We start from the raw sequence: 17,004 nt of genomic DNA, 5'->3' as shown, positions 1-17,004 counted from the left end.
GTATTTGCGGTACACCTCGCCCATTGACCCGGAACTCTTCTCTGCTCAGTCTTCCGGCCGAAGCCCCGCCTTTTGCGCCTGCGCACTACGGTGGCTCGGATGCCGGCGGACTCTATTGAAGAGGAAATATGGCGCTTGACGGGCCGGAGCAGGTATGGCGGCTGTGGCCGCGGCAGCCGGGCGGAGACCGTGCCGTGCGGATCGGGTGTGACCCGAGATGTACAGCGGGCCGGGATAAGAGGGTCGGGTGGGTCGGGGGTGTAAGTGGACCAATCTAGACAGGGCCTTGCGGGCGACTGGATTTGCTGTGTCAGCGCCGCCCGCGGTGAGTAAGGGCAGAGCTTCGTACGAGTGGAGTGAGAAGAGCCGTAGGAGCGGGAGGTTGCGTGACCGTCTGTCCTTCTGGCTCAGTCTATGTAGTAGTAAAACCTCGAGTCTGTATGACACTGGCCAGAATTCCAAGGGCTCCCGCGTACGTGGTCTCTCGGTCTCCTAAAAGCCTTAAGGAGATAGTCGGTGTTTTTTTATTTTAATCACGGGGAAATGGAGATTGCAGAGGAAAGGAGTGAAGGATCAGAACCCAGATATTAACCATGCGAAGTCCGAGCTCTCCCGCCCGCAGAGCTGCCTGACACTGAGCCTGGTGGTGAAATGCCCTGGAAGTGGTTTTACTCCTCGAGAGCTCAGTCTCCTGTTCACTAACCACAATGTGTCTTCAGATGGAGCTGGAAGAGGGCAAGGCAGGCAGCGGGCTCCGCCAGTATTATCTGTCCAAGATTGAAGAACTCCAGGTGAGGACTAACTAGAGGGATCTAGGAGGGGATGAGGACTGATGGGAGATTTTCCGCAAATTCCGTCTATACTGCAGTGAAAAAGGTTTTTTTCTTGTTTAGGGGAGGGGTTTCGTTTGTTTTTGTTTTGCAAGGCAGGGTCTTTCAGCATAGTCCAGGCTGAACTTGAACTCACTGTTGTAGCCCGGGCTGGCCTCTGCCAGCAACACCGTGCCTGGTCTATTTACCTATTTTGTTTCTAGTACTTGGAAAAGTATCCCTGTAAGAAGTAACAAGTAGCTGGGCAGTGGCACAGTTTGTAATCCCAGCACTGTGGAGGCTGAGGCAGGAGTATAACCTGAGGTCAGCCTGAACTACATAGAGACCCTGTCTCCAGGGAATGAAGGAAGAAAAAAAACCCTTATTGTCCTTAAGCCCCACCCCTTTAAGGGCAGTAGTACTCACACTTTGTTACATAGTTTCCAAGAAATTGTAATACAAAAGTTTACTAGCCCAGGACTGTAACCTTGCTGGGGAAGTATAAGTGCAGGGGTTTCTTTAAAAAGGAGAGACAGGACTCAGGAGATGAGATTTATCAGGAAGAGGCTGGGGCTAAGTGAGATGCAACTTGGGGAGGGATAGCACTGAGAAGTCTGGACAACCCTGATGTCATGAAGACTGAACGGAAAGAACTGGGCGTCTCGGTGTGTTAGCCAAAACCGCTAAGACAGAGAAATAACAACAGTAATAACGTGTGAGGAAAGGCAGGAGAAAAATTAAGCTCCAGGTACACTTGTCGTTATTATATTTGATTTATTTGTTTTTGCAATACTAGAGATCAAACCCAGGGCCTTACATGTGCTAGGCAAGTACTCTGCCACTGAGGTATATCCCTAGTGCTTTACTTCCTTTTTAATTGATGACTGCTGAGCTAGAACTCAGATTTCCTACCTAAAAATCTTTCCACTATGAAACGTTGCCTCCCCATAAGAAAGTATGTATATCCTAGCACTTGGGAAGCTGAACCAGGAGGATCACAGGTTCAAGTCCCACTTAAGACAACTTAGTGAGACTATCTCAAAAAATGAAAAGGGGGCCTGGGGATTTAGCTCAGTGGCACAGCACCTGCCTGGCAAGCACAAGGTCATGAGTTCGAGTCCTGGTACCGGAAAAAAATGAAAAGGGTTGGGAAATGTAGTTCAGTGCTAAAGCCCTAAATTCAATCCCCAGTGCAAAAACAAAGGAAAGCTACTGTAATGTTTCCCAAGCTGCCTTTTGTGACGGCTACCCCAGGCTCTAAAGAGAACTCTTGAAGGACAGGACAGGGTCATTAGCATCCTGCCGGAGAATCTGAGCATAGAGGCACCAGGGCCCTGCCTGCGGCTTACACTTGCCTGTGAAGGTCCTGGCTAAGTTCGTGCCTCCTGTCTGTTGACGTGGAGTAACAGAATCTGTTTCTTGCTTTCCACAGCTGATTGTGAATGATAAGAGCCAAAACCTTCGGAGGCTGCAGGCACAGAGGAATGAGCTAAATGCAAAAGGTGAGGGGGATAGATGGGAAGCTGCATGTGGATGGCTTAAAGTCTGGCCGTTCCTAATGCCCCTGACCTGCAGCCTCACAGCAGTTTCCTCTTAGTCCAAGGTGATACTTCACACCATCATTATGGTTGTTTCCCATGCACACCGCTATCTAGAGTTCCACGGTAAATGTTTTTCTTTTCTGCTTGAAAGAAAATGTCAAAGGATAAAAAGCAAGGGGAAGAAAGGGGAGAGAGGGAGGTGAAGAGTGAGATAGTGTATGTGTGACACAGAAAGAGATGGAAGGGGACAGAGAAAACATGGGAGCCTGGTGGCCCAGGAGTCCTGGACAGGGTCAAGTCCTGCCTCCTGCCGGACAGCGCTAGGCAGAGCTGTCTGGCCTATTTGCTGCCACTCTAGGTGGCCTTAGTTAGGTTGCCCACCTCCTTAGGTCTCAGTGGCACACACACGTGCGCACACACACACACACACACACACACACACACTCTCACACAGTCATACTGGGGATTGAACCCAAGTCTTTGCACTGAGCTACCTCCCCAGCCCCTTTTTTATGTTTTATTTTGAGATGGAGTCTCACTGAGTTGCCCAGGCTGGACCGGAACCTGTGATCCACCTGCCTAGGCCTCTCAGAGTGCTGGGATTACAGTGTGTGCTGGCTACCGTGCCCAGCTGAGGGATCTTTTTGATGAGTCATATGTTCCACAGAACTCGTGTGTGCCTAGAATTCCATTGTAACTCCCTTTGGGACATGTGTGTGCGTGTGTGTAAGTGTGTAAGAGAGAGACAGAATTCAAAATGATGCTGTACTTAGTTTGTGCATGTTGAAGTAAATCCCCAGGGAGGGGGTCACCAAAAGAGAAACTGGTGACCACTGTGTCTATTTGCCATCTAGTTCGCCTATTGCGGGAAGAGCTACAGCTGCTGCAGGAACAGGGCTCCTATGTGGGTGAAGTAGTCCGGGCCATGGATAAGAAGAAAGTGTTGGTCAAGGTAAAGGCAACATGACTCCAGGGACCAGCCTGCCCCCCTCTGCTCTCCCGCCCTGTGTGTAGCCTTGAGGACAGTGTTGTTATGTTATTCTAGAATCTCATGGGTCTTCTTCGGTGGAGTGGTGACTTGGTGATTTAAAAAAGGTCACGAGCCCTTATTTCTTCAGGTACATCCCGAGGGCAAGTTTGTCGTAGACGTGGACAAGAACATTGACATCAATGATGTGAGTGTAGCAGGTGAGTAGGGGGTGGGGTCAGCTCGTACTGTTCTACTTTCTGAAACTTGCCACTTGCATCCAGGTGACACCCAACTGCCGGGTGGCCCTAAGGAACGACAGCTACACTCTGCACAAGATCCTACCCAACAAGGTAGACCCTCTGGTGTCACTCATGATGGTGGAAAAGGTGCCAGACTCGACCTATGAGATGATTGGTGGATTGGACAAGCAAATTAAGGAGATCAAAGAAGTGATTGAGCTGCCCGTGAAGCACCCTGAGCTCTTTGAAGCCCTGGGCATTGCCCAGCCAAAGGTGAGGACGAGGCTTCCGTGAGAAGCTGTATAGGTTGGCTGTTCTTACTCCTGCCCCAGGCCAGATCGAGTGCTGGGGTTGGGACAGGCGGCAGCCTGCTTGGGCTGTCCTTTTTGCGAAATAGCACCAGCTCAGGGAGAGCTGTTTCCAAGGTACTACGCTGGTTTAGATAAAAGCTCTAGAAGGGGGCGTCTATAGCCTGTAGCAAAGGATCAAGCGTAAAGCTAGCACAGGGTAAAATGTTCACTGAACGACGTGAAGCCTGCTTTCTGCCCTGAGTCCTGATGTTTCCCTGTAGGGAGTGCTGCTGTATGGACCCCCAGGCACCGGGAAGACCCTGTTGGCCCGTGCTGTGGCGCATCATACAGACTGTACCTTTATTCGTGTCTCTGGCTCGGAGTTGGTACAGAAATTCATTGGGGAAGGTAACTGTGGCTAGGAATGAGAACCGAGCAGCAGGGCAGAGGCTGAGAAGCTCCGTAGCTTCTAATGCCAGCTGCGTCTCTGCACAGGGGCAAGAATGGTGAGGGAGCTGTTTGTCATGGCACGAGAACACGCCCCGTCCATCATCTTCATGGATGAGATCGACTCCATCGGCTCCTCTCGGCTGGAGGGCGGCTCTGGGGGAGACAGTGAAGTGCAGCGCACAATGCTGGAGCTGCTCAACCAGCTCGATGGCTTTGAGGCCACCAAGAATATCAAGGTGGAGCGGTGCGGGCCTTGGGACCAGCCAGGGGGAGGCCTCGGGTGAGCTGCAGGCCAACAGCTTAGCTCATTCTACTCCTTCTGTCTGCTCAGGTTATCATGGCTACCAACAGGATTGACATCCTGGACTCTGCACTGCTCCGCCCAGGGCGCATCGACAGAAAAATTGAATTCCCACCCCCCAACGAGGAGGTCTGTGATGGGCAGCACCCGGAGCGCCTCTGGCTGTGGGGAGAGGGTGTGGGACCAAGGGCTCTCCTCTGCATCCCTAGGCCCGGCTGGACATTCTGAAAATCCATTCCCGGAAAATGAACCTGACCCGAGGGATCAACTTGAGAAAAATTGCTGAGCTAATGCCAGGAGCCTCAGGAGCTGAGGTTAAGGTAACTGGAGTCTCAGGGCAACACAAGAGTAGCAGGAAGCCCTGGGTTCAAGGGGCATCTGAGGCTGAGGGAGCAGCAGTGCCTGAGCTTCCTTTTCCTGCTCAGGGTGTGTGCACAGAGGCTGGCATGTATGCACTGCGGGAACGGCGAGTCCACGTCACCCAGGAAGATTTTGAGATGGCAGTAGCCAAGGTACGTGCCTCCACTCTTCCCCTTTTGCTGACAGTGGCTGTGGAGCAGAGACTGAGGCCTGTGTTCACGACTAACGCTCACGTGGGTGTGCTCTCTTTCTCTCTAGGTCATGCAGAAGGATAGTGAGAAAAACATGTCCATCAAAAAGTTATGGAAGTGAGGGGATGTCTTTTTTGTGTATCCTTCAAATAAAGATCTGTACAACAAGCCCTGTAGGACTCTGGTCTGTTAGAGTGGCCACACTGCTCAATGACCAGGTCTAGGCACCACCAATAAACAAAAGAATTTATTTGGAATTTCCAAACCGGCCAGAAGTGGCATTTGCCAAGCCCTAAGCTCACCGAGTTCCAAAGGGCAAAACAGTCCTCCCAGGCTCACCCTCACCTTACCCTGCCCTCTGCCATGCATGCCCCCTACCTCGGCCAGGCTGAAGAATTGGTACAGCCCCTCGCTCTCAGAGGTTCCACCCCCACCCCGGGAGGGATCCCAGGAGATGATGGCGGCCACAGCCGCTTGCATAGATTGAGAAAATACAAGGAAGGAGGCACCAAATAGGGCTCCCTGAAAAACCCCAACTTCCCCCTGTACAAAAAAGTGGCTCCCACATAGAAAAACCTGCTCCCCACATAGTGCAAATACCCAAAGGAAAGGAAAAAGCCAGCAGCAAGGCTGGGCTTGTAGGAATGGCAAAGAACTTTGGTTTAGAAAGGCTAAGAAGAGTCTAGGCTGGGCCTCCTCTTCCTTGCCCAGCTCCCCATACTCAGCTCTGACAGTGGCCCAGGAGGAGAGCCTGTAAACATGCAAACCCAGCAGCCTTTGGTTCCTAAGAATGCCGAAGTATGGCCTGCAGCAGTCCTACCTGGGTCTGCCTGCAGGGGGCAGAGGAGGCATCTTAAGAACCCAATTAAAGCCAATGCAGAAAGTAATAAGGCTTTGGGACCAAGCAACAAGGAATCCTATCACTACCTTTATGAAACTAAATCTGGGAGTAGCGGGTACCAGGAAACACCCCTCAGCCCATCCTACATGTCTGTGCCACAAGCCAGGACCCAAAGGGTAGTCCCCTGCCAGGCTCCAGGACAGAGAAGAGATCCCTGAGCAGTTAGGTCAGGCGAATTCCCAGCACCTGTTCCAGTTCCTGCCTTCGCTGCTGCACCTGGAGAAGGAAGAACGTGGCTCAGGCATCTTGTGATTCACAACTAAAGAAGGCCAAAAAGGGCAGAGCCTCACCTTGGCAAAGATATGCCTCCCCACTGCTTCCTGGGCCCAGGGCTGGTGGTAGAAAGCAGCTCGTCTCTCTTCCTCAGGATTTCCAATCACATCAGTGATGATCTGCAGAGCCAGAGGAAAGTCCACAGAACAAAACAAAAATTTAAAAAAGGGCCAGGCATGGTGGCTCACGCCTGTAATCCCAGCACTCGGGAGGCTGAGGCAGGAGGATCATTGTGAGTTCAAGACCAGCCTGGGCTACAGAAGTGAGCTCAAGACCAGCCTGAACGGCATAGCGAGACCCTGCCTCAAAAAAAAAAAAAAAATGCAGAAGGAAAGTCCTAGTGTAATTCCTACCCGTGAGCCAATCTGCCCTTGGAAGTGGGAGGACAGTGCTGGGGCAACAATCACCCAGAGCTTGGGATCGCCTGAGGAAAGAGGACTAACCTTGAGGTCTCGGCGCTGGGAACGGAGCCATTCCTGGATGAAGTCCTGGGGGTCAGTGCTGAAGCTAAGCATGAAATCCCTCTGAGTCTTCAGCTGATTGATGGACTCGATGGTCTCATGGATCTGAGGAAGAGGTACACGCGTCAGACAAGCCCTGCCCTGGGGCCTGTTCCCAGGGATAGACGAGAGGCCAGACAGAAGTCTCATTCCCAGTGCGCTGCAGTAAAAGGACAGGCTGGCCCACCCTCATCCTGGGCCCCAGGGGAGGGTATGAAGGCAGAGGGCTACCTTGACGTCAAGAGAGGCAATCTCCTGCTGGTTGGTGGTAGAAGCTAGGAAATTGCTCATCTGGGCCTTCAGCGGGTCGTCTACCTCCACATCAATGTCGTAACAGGCTGTCTTCTTCTGGTCATTAGGGTCCACACTGCATGCAGCAGACAGGAAAGGAAGCAGACGCTCACGCCTCAGGCCATCTGGGGCCCATTCTTTGTGCATACCCAGCAAGAAGCCAACCTACAACTCTGGCTTGGGATCAAGCCAAGGGTGCATCTGCTGTCAACAGCCTTCCCTTCCCCTTCCCCTTCCTTTCCTTTACCTAATAACATGGTTGATGACAATGGGGTCTGGATGCTGCAGCAGTCCAGCCAGTTTCATAGGAATCTCAGAGAAACGGAGCCGGCCACAGCTGAAGATCTGGAAAGAGCACCAAAAGCTTGAGGAAGCCTGAGGCATGAGGAAGTAAAACACTCCAGGGGCAGCAAAGGTAGCAGGCAGAAGACACCAAGAACTAACCCACTGGAGTAGCAGACAAGGCGGGGACCGAACAGGGTGTCACCCAGGAAAAGGAGGCGAACCTGGCGAAAGTAACGGTTGCAGTTGATGTACTCGCGCTCGTGCCCATCCTGCAGCTGGTTGTGTTTGATGTAAAGCCACAGGGCTTGCATGATGGCAGCCCTCGTCTGTGTGTGCACTCCCAGTAACCTCGCTAGCCGGGGATCCAGTTTATACTGAGGAGGCTGAGGGCAGACGGGACAATCAGAAGGCGTTCTTGAGAAAAACAAAGGACAAGAGCAGGCAGGACTCATGGGAACCTGCTCCCCGCCCCCAGACCAGTCCCTGTGGCCCCAGCCTGATCCACTGTGGTGACTTCTCTGTCACCTGATGATCCAGCATGAGCAGGAGTGTGCACTTGACATTGAGGTCCCCTGGCCGTTTCACCTGGAAGCCATCTGTCTCCTGAGTGGTGGGCATCCGGTGCCACTGGCGGGGCGGGAGCGTAAAGCTTATCACCAAGCGGGTAGGCGGTAGGGGAACAAGACCGTTACTCCACCCAAGGGGCTTATGTCTTCAGGTGGTCTGGGCTCCCAAGGCCTAGGGCCACTCTCACCTCCACCAAGTGATTGTCAGGCCCATACAGTTCCTTGTCCAGCTCAATGACAAGGCTCTTGAAGAACGAAGAAAACTTCCTCTTCTGTTTGCTAGGCTGCGAATGGAACAGAGCGTGAGATAGGGATGCTTCTGAGTTCTCAGCCACTAAGCCCAAAAAAGGAGCACTGCTCCAACCCTTAAGCTCAGGACGCTGAGGAGCCTCGCACAGTGAGAGGCCCGGGCGGGGAGAAGGCCCTTGCTGCACCCCCACTGCCAGCCAGTGAATGACGCCATGTGCAAGAAAGCTGTAGTAACTACAGCTTCAACCTGGCGCTGGGGCGTATGCAGCTCAGTGGCAGGGTACCAGCCTAGCATGTGTAAGACCCTGGTGAGTCCCCAGCACTGCCAATAAATGAATAAACAGCTGGAGCTGTGCCCTCTCCCTATGGCCGGACTTCTCTGGGGTACCCATGTCTTGCCCCAGTCTTAGCCCACACAGGCCACCTTCCCTCCAGACGCCTCCCTCCCCAACTCACATCATCCAGCAGTTTGCCCTCCACACGGAGTTCCCAGGAAGCCACCTTGTCCCCTGCTGGGGTTCCTCCGGGGGTGCCTGCAGTTCCCGCACTATCACCTTCTGCCTTGCTGGGACTGAACGTATTGGAAATGTAGATTCGAAGCTTTCGCTTTTGCTAAAGAAAATCAAACAGAGGTAGACCAACACTGAAAAATCACTACCCAGTCGTCCCATACGAACTCAGGCAACAATCAATTACTGACTGTTACTGGCCAAACACCTTGTTAGGTGCTGGGAACTGGAAGTAATAAATCTTAGTCCTGGCCTTCAAGAAACTGAGTTTTATGATGAAAAGAGGTATATAAATGACAATGCCAACACAGTAGGACTGGTAGTAGTATATAGGTACGTACAGGGTTCGGTGAAGCAAATCCAAAGGTGCTGGGGCCGGGGTGTGGTCGAGGATTTCCCTAGCAAGCATGAGACCCTGGGTTCCAGCCCTAGCACTGTGGGAGGGCACGGCCAGTGGGGGACCCTCCAGCTTAGATTTTAAATGCAACCCAAGCACCTGCAATGTTCCCCAGCATATCTTAGTCTCCTGGAAAGTCTTCACCACTCAGGAGACTATTCTAGATTATTATTTTAAAAAGAACAGAGAGGGCTGGGGATTTAGCTCAGCGGCAAAAGCGCCTGCCTGGCAAGCGCAAGGTTGTGAGTTCGGTTCCCGGTACCAGAAAAAACCAAAAAAAAAAAAAAAAAAAAAAAAAAAAAAAAAAAAACAGAGAAATGAGAAAGCTTCCTTAAAGATAGGAAAAAAGAACCTTTACCCTATCTGGCAGCTTCCAAACTTCTGACCATGATCCATAAGATTTATTTATCATCTACTCACCCCACCCCTGTACTAGGGAATGAAGTCAGGGTCTTTGCAGTGAGTTACATCCTCAGCCCTTTTTCGACACAAGGGCTCGAGAAGTCACCAAGTTGTCCAAACAGGCCTTGAACTTTCAATCCTCCTGCCTCAAGCCTCCCACAGTATTGGGATTTGATTTCAGGCAAATGTCACCACACCTGGCTAACATTTACATTTTCAATCATCACCCAGGATCCTCACAAATACATACGTATCTGAAACAACATCATAAAACAATACCAATATTTTCATATTTCTTACTATTTTATATTCATTTAAAACATGCTGGCCCAATCACAATGCCTGACTTGAAATTACAAAATTACTATGACAAAAACAGCATAGTGCTGGGCGTGGTCGCGCACACCTGTAGTCCCAGCACTGGGGAGGCTGAGGCAGGAGGATCGTTGGGAGTTTGAGACCAGCCTGGGCCACAAAGTGAGCTCAAGCCCAGCTGGAATTAAATAGCGAGACCCTGTCTCAAAAAGACCAAAAAAAAAAGGCAAAAGAAAAAAACAAAAACCAGCATAGTACTGGCAAAAAAATAGAAGGATCAACGAAACAGATAAGAAGCTGCAGAAACAACTCCAGACACACACAGCCACCTTATCTTTGACAAAGAAGCCAAACACTCTCATTAGAAGACAACCTCTTTAATAAAGGGTGCTGGAAAAACTGGCTTTCCACATGCCAAAGATTAAAACTAGATCCATATCTCTCACCAGGCACTAAGCTTCAACTGAAATGAATCGAAGATCTAAATATTAAAACAGAAACACTAAATCTGCTGGAAGATAGAATAGGTAGAACTAACTCAGGGTTGGGGATTTAGCTCAGTGGCACAGCGCCTGCCTGGCATGTGCAAGTTCGATTCCCGGTACCAGAAAACAAAACAAAACAAAAAAAAGAATAGGTAGAACGCTAAAGACACTGGTGTAGGCAAAGACTTAATGAACAGAACCCCAATTGCACAGGAAATAATCACAATGAATCATCAACTGGGATCTCATCTCATTAAACAGCTTCTGCACAGCAAAGGAAACCACCAACAGAGTGCAGAGACAACCCACAGGGTGGGAAAAAACATCTTGTCCCTCAGACAAAGGACTACTAGCTAGAATATATAAGGAACTCAAGAAAACATCAGATCCCTCAAATTTAAAGACCCAATGCAAAACTGGGCATCTGAAATGAATAGATATTTCTCCGATGAAGATGTAGAAACAGCAAATAAATATATGAAAAAATTTTCAACATCACTGGCCATTCGAGAGATGCAAATTAAAACAATATGGCTATTATCAAGAAATCAATAACAATTGTTGGTGGGGCTCTAAAAAAAGGAACCCTTCTCCACTGTGAGTAGGAGTGTAGACTGGGGAAACCACTGTGGAGATCAGTGTGGAGATTCCTCAAAAAATTAGGACTAGAGATCCCATTCAACTCAGCTTCCCCCTCCTTGGTATCTTCCTCAAAGGATTAAAAGCATCACACCACAGCGATACATGCTCACTCATGTTAATAGAGGCTCAGTTTGTTATAGTTAAATCTTGGAAACAGCCCAGATGCCCATCAACTGATAAATGGATAAAGAGGATGTTGTTTTTTTTATACAAAGAATAGGCCGGGTATGTAGCTCAGTGGCATAAGCACTTGCCTGGAAAGTGCAAGGTCCTGAGTTCGATTCCCAGTACCCCCCACGAAAAAAAAAAGAGTAATACTCTGCCATAAAGAAGGATAAGCTTGAGACAGCTCTAGCTAAATGGATGCACCTTGAGACCATACTCTTAAGTGAAATAAATCAGACACACATTTGTTTACATACCACATTGTTTCTTTGGTGTCAGAAACTGTAAGTATCTATAAGGACCAAAATGTGTAACAGATACTGGGAAATGGGAAGGAAATGTTCAAATGAAAAGGGGAACAAGGGAGGGGAGTGGGGGAAAGGAAGGAAGGGACAAGAGAAAAACGCGAATAGAAGGAAAAAATGGAAACAAAGCTTTGGTAAATAAAGAGGGGAAGAGGTGTTGAAGGGGGGGAGGGGAATGGGGAAAAAAGAAGATATATCCTGTACAGGTACAAATTTGCTATGATGAATGTGATCATTATGTATATCTAAAATGTTCCAATAAAATTTTAAAACAACAACAACAAAAACCCACACTGGCCCAAACACATGAAATTGAGTTCATGCTCTAATGGGCTGTATCCTACATGTGAAAAACACCGCTCTAGCCCAATGCAGACCCTCAAGGGGCCACGGAAAACAAAGCCAGGCAGGGACAGCAAAGTCTGAGAAGGCCCAGGTGGTCAGGGCGGCACATACCGTCAGAGGCTTTTTGATGGCCTCCTGGATTTCCATCCGCTTGCGAGCAATGGTCTGGTCCAGCTTCCGCTCAAATGCCAAGAGATCCATGTATGCCTGAGACTCTGGGACAAGTTCCCGAATCTACAGAAGAAGAAATTCAACAGCTTGATTCACACAGCTCTGGTTCCCTTCCTTCCCATCCGAGTGTGGGGAGATGGCCTTCCCCCTGGCCAGCCACATACTGAGCGGCCTCCTTCCCAGCACACTCACTCGCTGAGGTAGAACCTTATCTGCCATCTTCCTCCTCTTCAGCCTGCAGAGGACAGAAACCCATTTCAGACATTAACGGTCCGGAGGACACACACAGCCCCACCTCCCCAGTCCGCAGTAACCTGCACAGAGAGCCACGTCTCTCTCTATTATCAAAGCTCTCAGGCTAGAAGGAAACCTGCCTCCTCCAGAGCTAGGCTAGACAGAGTGGGAGAAAGGGATGTCTTACCCCCGGCGCTGGGCAGGCATCGGTGGCTGGGCCTGGGGCACAAGCAGGCGTTTTCGGAATGGATCCATCATGGTGGGTGGCATGCCGGGTCGCAGGGGAACAGCTGTGCCAAATGGGGAGCCAGTAGGGGGTCCCACCTGCAAGCCAGCCATGGGCATCCGGTTCCCTGGTGACATGCCAGGCCGCTGGGGAAAGTGAGCCAGTGGGGGTGCGTAGGTCAATGGCAGGACCCTGCGGGGCCCATAGCCCATGCCCTCCATCCCTCTGCTCAGTGAGGCCCAGCCCTGAGCCCTGGTGGAGCTCAGGAGAGCCCCGGCTGGAGACTGAGAACAAAGGGGAGCAGCTTCTTGAACACAGAGTGTAACCCACACCAGCCCCACCCCTGCAACCGCCCTGGCAGCGGTGCCAGCTAATGAGGCTCCCAGGGCCCAGGAGTGGGAGGAGAGCCCTGCCCGCTGAGGGAAGGAAGGGCCTGTGGAGTTCTTCCGGATCCAGCGCTGCCGTCCAGCCCTGACGTGCTGTCCCACACTTCTTGGGACCAGCAGCTTTCGGGCACTCTTAAGGCCCTCAGGTGGTCCCACCAAGCACTGGCTCCCGACCCCATCTCCAGAGAGAAGCACAGTACAAGTGAGGCTGCAGCCAATGTCACAGCCAGTGAAGGGCTACAGAAGGGTACAAGCAGGGTGAGGGGGCAGAGCCCCAGCATCATCCCCTGTGCTGTGACTGAGGGAGAGAGGCACTCGCTGGTCCGGCAAGCCCGTTCGGCCGCAGCACCGCAGATAAGCAACTGCAACAGGATGGCCTGGACACACCCCAGCTAGTGGGGGTGGCACCAGGCAAAGCACACAGACCATCTGGTCACCATATGTCCCCTATCTGCCATCAGAGCTCGGCCCTTCTCTCACCGCCCCACTGCTGTACCCCTACCCCTCTGCCAGAAGACCCCAAAAGGGAAGCTATGGCTCCTAGGGGCCCTAGGAGACAGTGGCAAACACCTGGACGCTGCCTGTGGTCCAGGTCCCACCTGGCAGCGGGGCCTGCTGCTGGCTCAACTTAACCTTAGGCCAGGGACGCGAACCCTTCCGAGCTTGCACTGATAACAACTGGTTTCCCACCATGGCTAGACAGTCCAAGCTGGAGAATGAAGATAAAGTCATCATGAGATCCAAGCTGCAGAGGGCATAGTCAGCAGCAGCAGCAGCAGCCTGATTTAATTGAAATAATGTCGTTTTCTTTGTTTTCAGTCTTTTTCTAAAGAAGGACTTCCCACCCAAGGCCCAGGTCCCCAACATTTTTGTTACTCCATTTAGGAGTAACCCCTGCACCCCAACCCCCGCCCTACGGCTGCTGCCTGCAAGGCCTGTCTGGCAGCTCTGCCTCGCACACTCTGTCCCTGGCAGCTTCACAGGGCTGGCCCCAGGGCCCAGATTATGCAACCAGCACAACCAGCCAACCAAGCCAAGCTGGGTGGAGACTTGCACCAAATCAAAGGACCCTCTCGCACCCCAGCATCCTGGAGGGGGGCCTCTCTCCCACCTTTTCGTCTACTACCAAACTCATGTCTCCCACAGGGGGTCAGGTTCATGACCAGACGCAGACATTGGGAGAAGCACGACCCAGAGAATGGGAAGGGCGTCAAAAGGAGCAGGGAAGCATTTGGAGAATGAGCAGTTAAAAGTGAGGAGCTGTGGGACCTCGGGAGTCCTGCCACAAGTTTCTCCCCATCAGGAAAAGATTCATCAAGGCTGCTGAAAGGCAAAAGTCAGCCAGTTTCTCTGCCTTAATGAGCCATGGCCAAGATTATAGAAGTGGGGGGGCCTCAGTGTGGTCCAAGCTGTAAACCTGGACCAGACATCCCAGACTTAAGTGTTTCCCAGTGCCTGAGACAAAGGGAAGAAATGCAGAGTGTGAACTAGGGCCCTGTGGTCCCCAAGAAGCTGCTCACAAAACCTGCACCACCACCCAGACCTCCAGGGCAGGTGCTCAAGCAACAGGAAATCCCAAGACGGAGCAGCACAGGCAAGACCTAGAATAGGCCCCACCCAGACATCTGCTTCAGGCTTGCCGGCTCGGAGCCCCTAGTTCACTCAGGGCCCCAGGGGAAGGCTGCTTACAGTTCATCAAGTCCAGCCAAACACTGCCAAGCTCTACACCTGGGCTTTGAAGCACCAGTAACTCCTCCCCCTTATAAAAAAGTAAAACAGGAGTAGAAAAGAAAGGGAAAAAAATCCAAAGCCCCAAACTCTCAGCCTCCTGCCCGCAGCACGGCTAGCTAGGTAGGCCTGGCTCAAACCTCGGAAACCCAGAAGATGCAGCCACCTCCTCCCCTAGGTCCAGCACCTGGCTACACTCTAAGCCCGACCCTATCACACTCTCAGGACAGCCATGCAGGCGGAGAATGGGGTTGCTGCTGCCGCCACCTAGAAGTGAGGAATCTAGGATTCAGGTGAGCACGCCCTGCCTCACCCCAAAGCCTGTGGCCTGAAGTTCCTGGTAGCTGGGCCTAAAGGCCTTGGGTGGAGAATATATTCCTTCTACCCCATGAATAGAAAGTATTTTGAAATCTAGAGCGAACCAGCAATCTATGTGTTTTTGTTCATTTTGTTTTGTTTTGTTTCTGTTGCTTTTCTTGAGCTTTTCAGTTGACTGTGATCCAACATCTATCTAGAGCCACCCTCTGCAGGGAGACGGGCCACCACTTCACTTTTTTCAGCTGCTTACAGTTCAGGTCCCTGGGTCCCCTATTTTTCCAGCTTGGGTCCTCAAACCCTTGTTCTTCCCGCTCAGCTCATGAGCTCTAACAGACAGAAACCCCCTTATTCCCCAGACCACAAGTCTTTCTCCTGGAAGTCATACGACTGGACTTGAAAGAGGGCAGCAGCATCTCCCTCAAACTCAACCTAAGTTCGCTGGTTCTTCCCATGTACCGCTCCTGCCCCTGTCTGGAGGAAGGGGAAGGGAGGAGACGGAGATGAGAAGCTGGAGGGATGGTAACCCAGGGTTTAGAACCATCCGCTTCCCCGAGGCTATCTGGCCAACCAGCTTGGCCTTGCCACAAGCCCAAGGCCACTCCCCTCCTACAAAACTGTGGAATCCATCCCTGCAGGGGCTTTCCCAAGGGCACACTTTCTAGGGGTAGCATGCCAAGAAAACTGGAGAGGCTTCTGCAGGTTCCAGGTCCTTCCAAGGCCAAAAGGCCAACAGGAAGCTCTAGGCCAGGTCTCAGGTGACCAACCCAAGGACTGGAATAACTGATGCGAGGACCCCACACCAACATCCTGGGCCCAGGATCCCCAAGGGAGAGAGCACGATGGGAAGATGGACCCCAGCGGGAACCTTAGGACCGGGTCTGTTTCATCTCATTCTCAGACCCTTTGTTTTCTTTTCAGCAAGGAGAGGAGGGATGAGGAATAAGGGAAATTCAGTATCCCCAAGGAAGCATCTCCTTAGAAAGTGAGGTTTTGGGGGGTCTTGGCAGGATATGTACATTCCATGAGGATACATTTCCGGAAGTTCTACCTGGACATACCAGGAGAGAACAGAGAAGGCAGCAACACATGCCTTGGGACATTAGCAAGAAGCCCAGGCCCACACGGGTTCAGGCGCATGGGCTGGTATATGGCGCTGTCAGAACCTGGGAGCTAAATAAAAGGGGAAAGAAGCTGGAAAAAGGCCAGTCCCAATTCCCAAGCATTCTGGGGAAAACCTCAAAGAGCACACTGGAGGCCTGAGGAGCCCCACCAGCAGAGGCAGGCCGAGTTCACACAATGACCACAAGAAGCAAGTCTCTGCCTCTCAATGGCCTTTGAAGCTGCAACCTGAGACGCTCTCTTCTTTGAAGCCTGAGAGGTCAAAATAGTTCTCTTTGAAGCAACCCCTGCGAACGCAGGCTCCTGCAGCCCTAGGACCAGCAGGTTCTCGGAGGAGCCATTCTGCCCCGTTCTGCTGCTCCAGACTCAACTCCTGGATACTGACATCAGGCAGAAAGCCCAGGAGCAAAGTGGTCTGCAGCTGGGCTGGGCCCTCCTCAGGCTGGGCACCACCGTCTCTGATCTCACGTGGATCTGATCTCACGTGGATTCATCCGGGCTGGGGCTCCTGGGCCCGCCTGTGCTGTGGGACACCTCCTTCCTCCTACTAGCAGCTGGGAGCCATCTCAAACATGCTAGAGATCTGCCAATTCCCAACTAGGACTTAAAAAACCAAACAAAACAGGGCAGACTTGGAATGGGACCGAGGCCAGTGCAGGGGAACCCTGCTTTCTGAGTGCGACCCTTTTCCAAAACTTTCTCATCACCTCAGGAACCTCCAGCCTAGGACCTGGCTTAGACCTCTCAACCCGTCCGCACAATTCATTAGCTCCTTCCCACGACGCTCGCGTCTCGTGTTACTCGGAATTCCGGTGCCAAGAAGCCCCTGGACACTCCCCACTGCTTCAACCCCACAGTCCCTTTCCCCCAAACCCAGGCCCCCGGCCGGACCCCCCGCCGGCTCCGCCTCCTCCAAGGCCCTGGGGCCCTCGGTGCAGGGACTCCCCCAGGGCCCTCTCCAGGCCCCGCGGCGCCGCCCGCCCTCCTCACCTGGTACTGAGCCGCGGGACCCGCGGGGCCCATGGGGCGGAAGGCGGCGGC

The 17,004-nt window shown here is 52.0% G+C and overlaps 2 protein-coding genes across 2 annotated transcripts in view; one reads left to right on the top strand and one right to left on the bottom strand.

The window, feature by feature from the left end:
* Nucleotides 1–45: 45 nt before the first annotated feature.
* On the top strand, nt 46–5,327 carry Psmc5 (proteasome 26S subunit, ATPase 5). Its single transcript, XM_005402183.2, has 12 exons — nt 46–152; nt 720–791; nt 2,242–2,311; nt 3,205–3,302; nt 3,469–3,525; nt 3,602–3,832; nt 4,131–4,257; nt 4,345–4,535; nt 4,631–4,729; nt 4,810–4,920; nt 5,026–5,112; nt 5,219–5,327. The coding sequence occupies exons 1-12, from the start codon at nt 129–131 to the stop codon at nt 5,270–5,272; spliced, it is 1,221 nt and encodes a 406-aa protein (XP_005402240.1). The 5' UTR covers nt 46–128; the 3' UTR covers nt 5,273–5,327.
* A 58-nt stretch (nt 5,328–5,385) lies between these two features.
* The window catches only part of Smarcd2 (SWI/SNF related, matrix associated, actin dependent regulator of chromatin, subfamily d, member 2), a gene marked incomplete in the record, with an annotated part of 12,108 nt that continues 489 nt past the window's right edge, over nt 5,386–17,004 (bottom strand). The window contains 13 exon segments of the mRNA XM_013503158.1: nt 5,386–6,268; nt 6,343–6,444; nt 6,769–6,891; nt 7,057–7,192; nt 7,364–7,461; nt 7,623–7,784; nt 7,927–8,028; nt 8,156–8,251; nt 8,673–8,828; nt 11,893–12,015; nt 12,145–12,187; nt 12,374–12,558; nt 16,954–17,004. Of these exon segments, the coding sequence (XP_013358612.1) occupies nt 6,215–6,268; nt 6,343–6,444; nt 6,769–6,891; nt 7,057–7,192; nt 7,364–7,461; nt 7,623–7,784; nt 7,927–8,028; nt 8,156–8,251; nt 8,673–8,828; nt 11,893–12,015; nt 12,145–12,187; nt 12,374–12,558; nt 16,954–17,004 (1,431 nt within the window).

Source organism: Chinchilla lanigera, unplaced genomic scaffold (genome assembly GCF_000276665.1).
Source record: "Chinchilla lanigera isolate Chin_1 unplaced genomic scaffold, ChiLan1.0 scaffold00077, whole genome shotgun sequence".
NCBI lineage: Eukaryota > Metazoa > Chordata > Mammalia > Rodentia > Chinchillidae > Chinchilla > Chinchilla lanigera.
This window is presented reverse-complemented; position numbering and strand designations above follow the sequence as displayed.

What these genes read in the sequence shown, in the direction of transcription:
- Psmc5 (XM_005402183.2), top strand. Translation starts at nt 129, where the DNA reads ATGGCGCTTGACGGGCCGGAGCAG. An exon ending in TGGGCATTGCCCAGCCAAAG is followed by an intron (nt 3,833 to 4,130) that starts GTGAGGACGAGG and finishes GTTTCCCTGTAG; the next exon opens with GGAGTGCTGCTGTATGGACC. An exon ending in TTGAGATGGCAGTAGCCAAG is followed by an intron (nt 5,113 to 5,218) that starts GTACGTGCCTCC and finishes CTTTCTCTCTAG; the next exon opens with GTCATGCAGAAGGATAGTGA.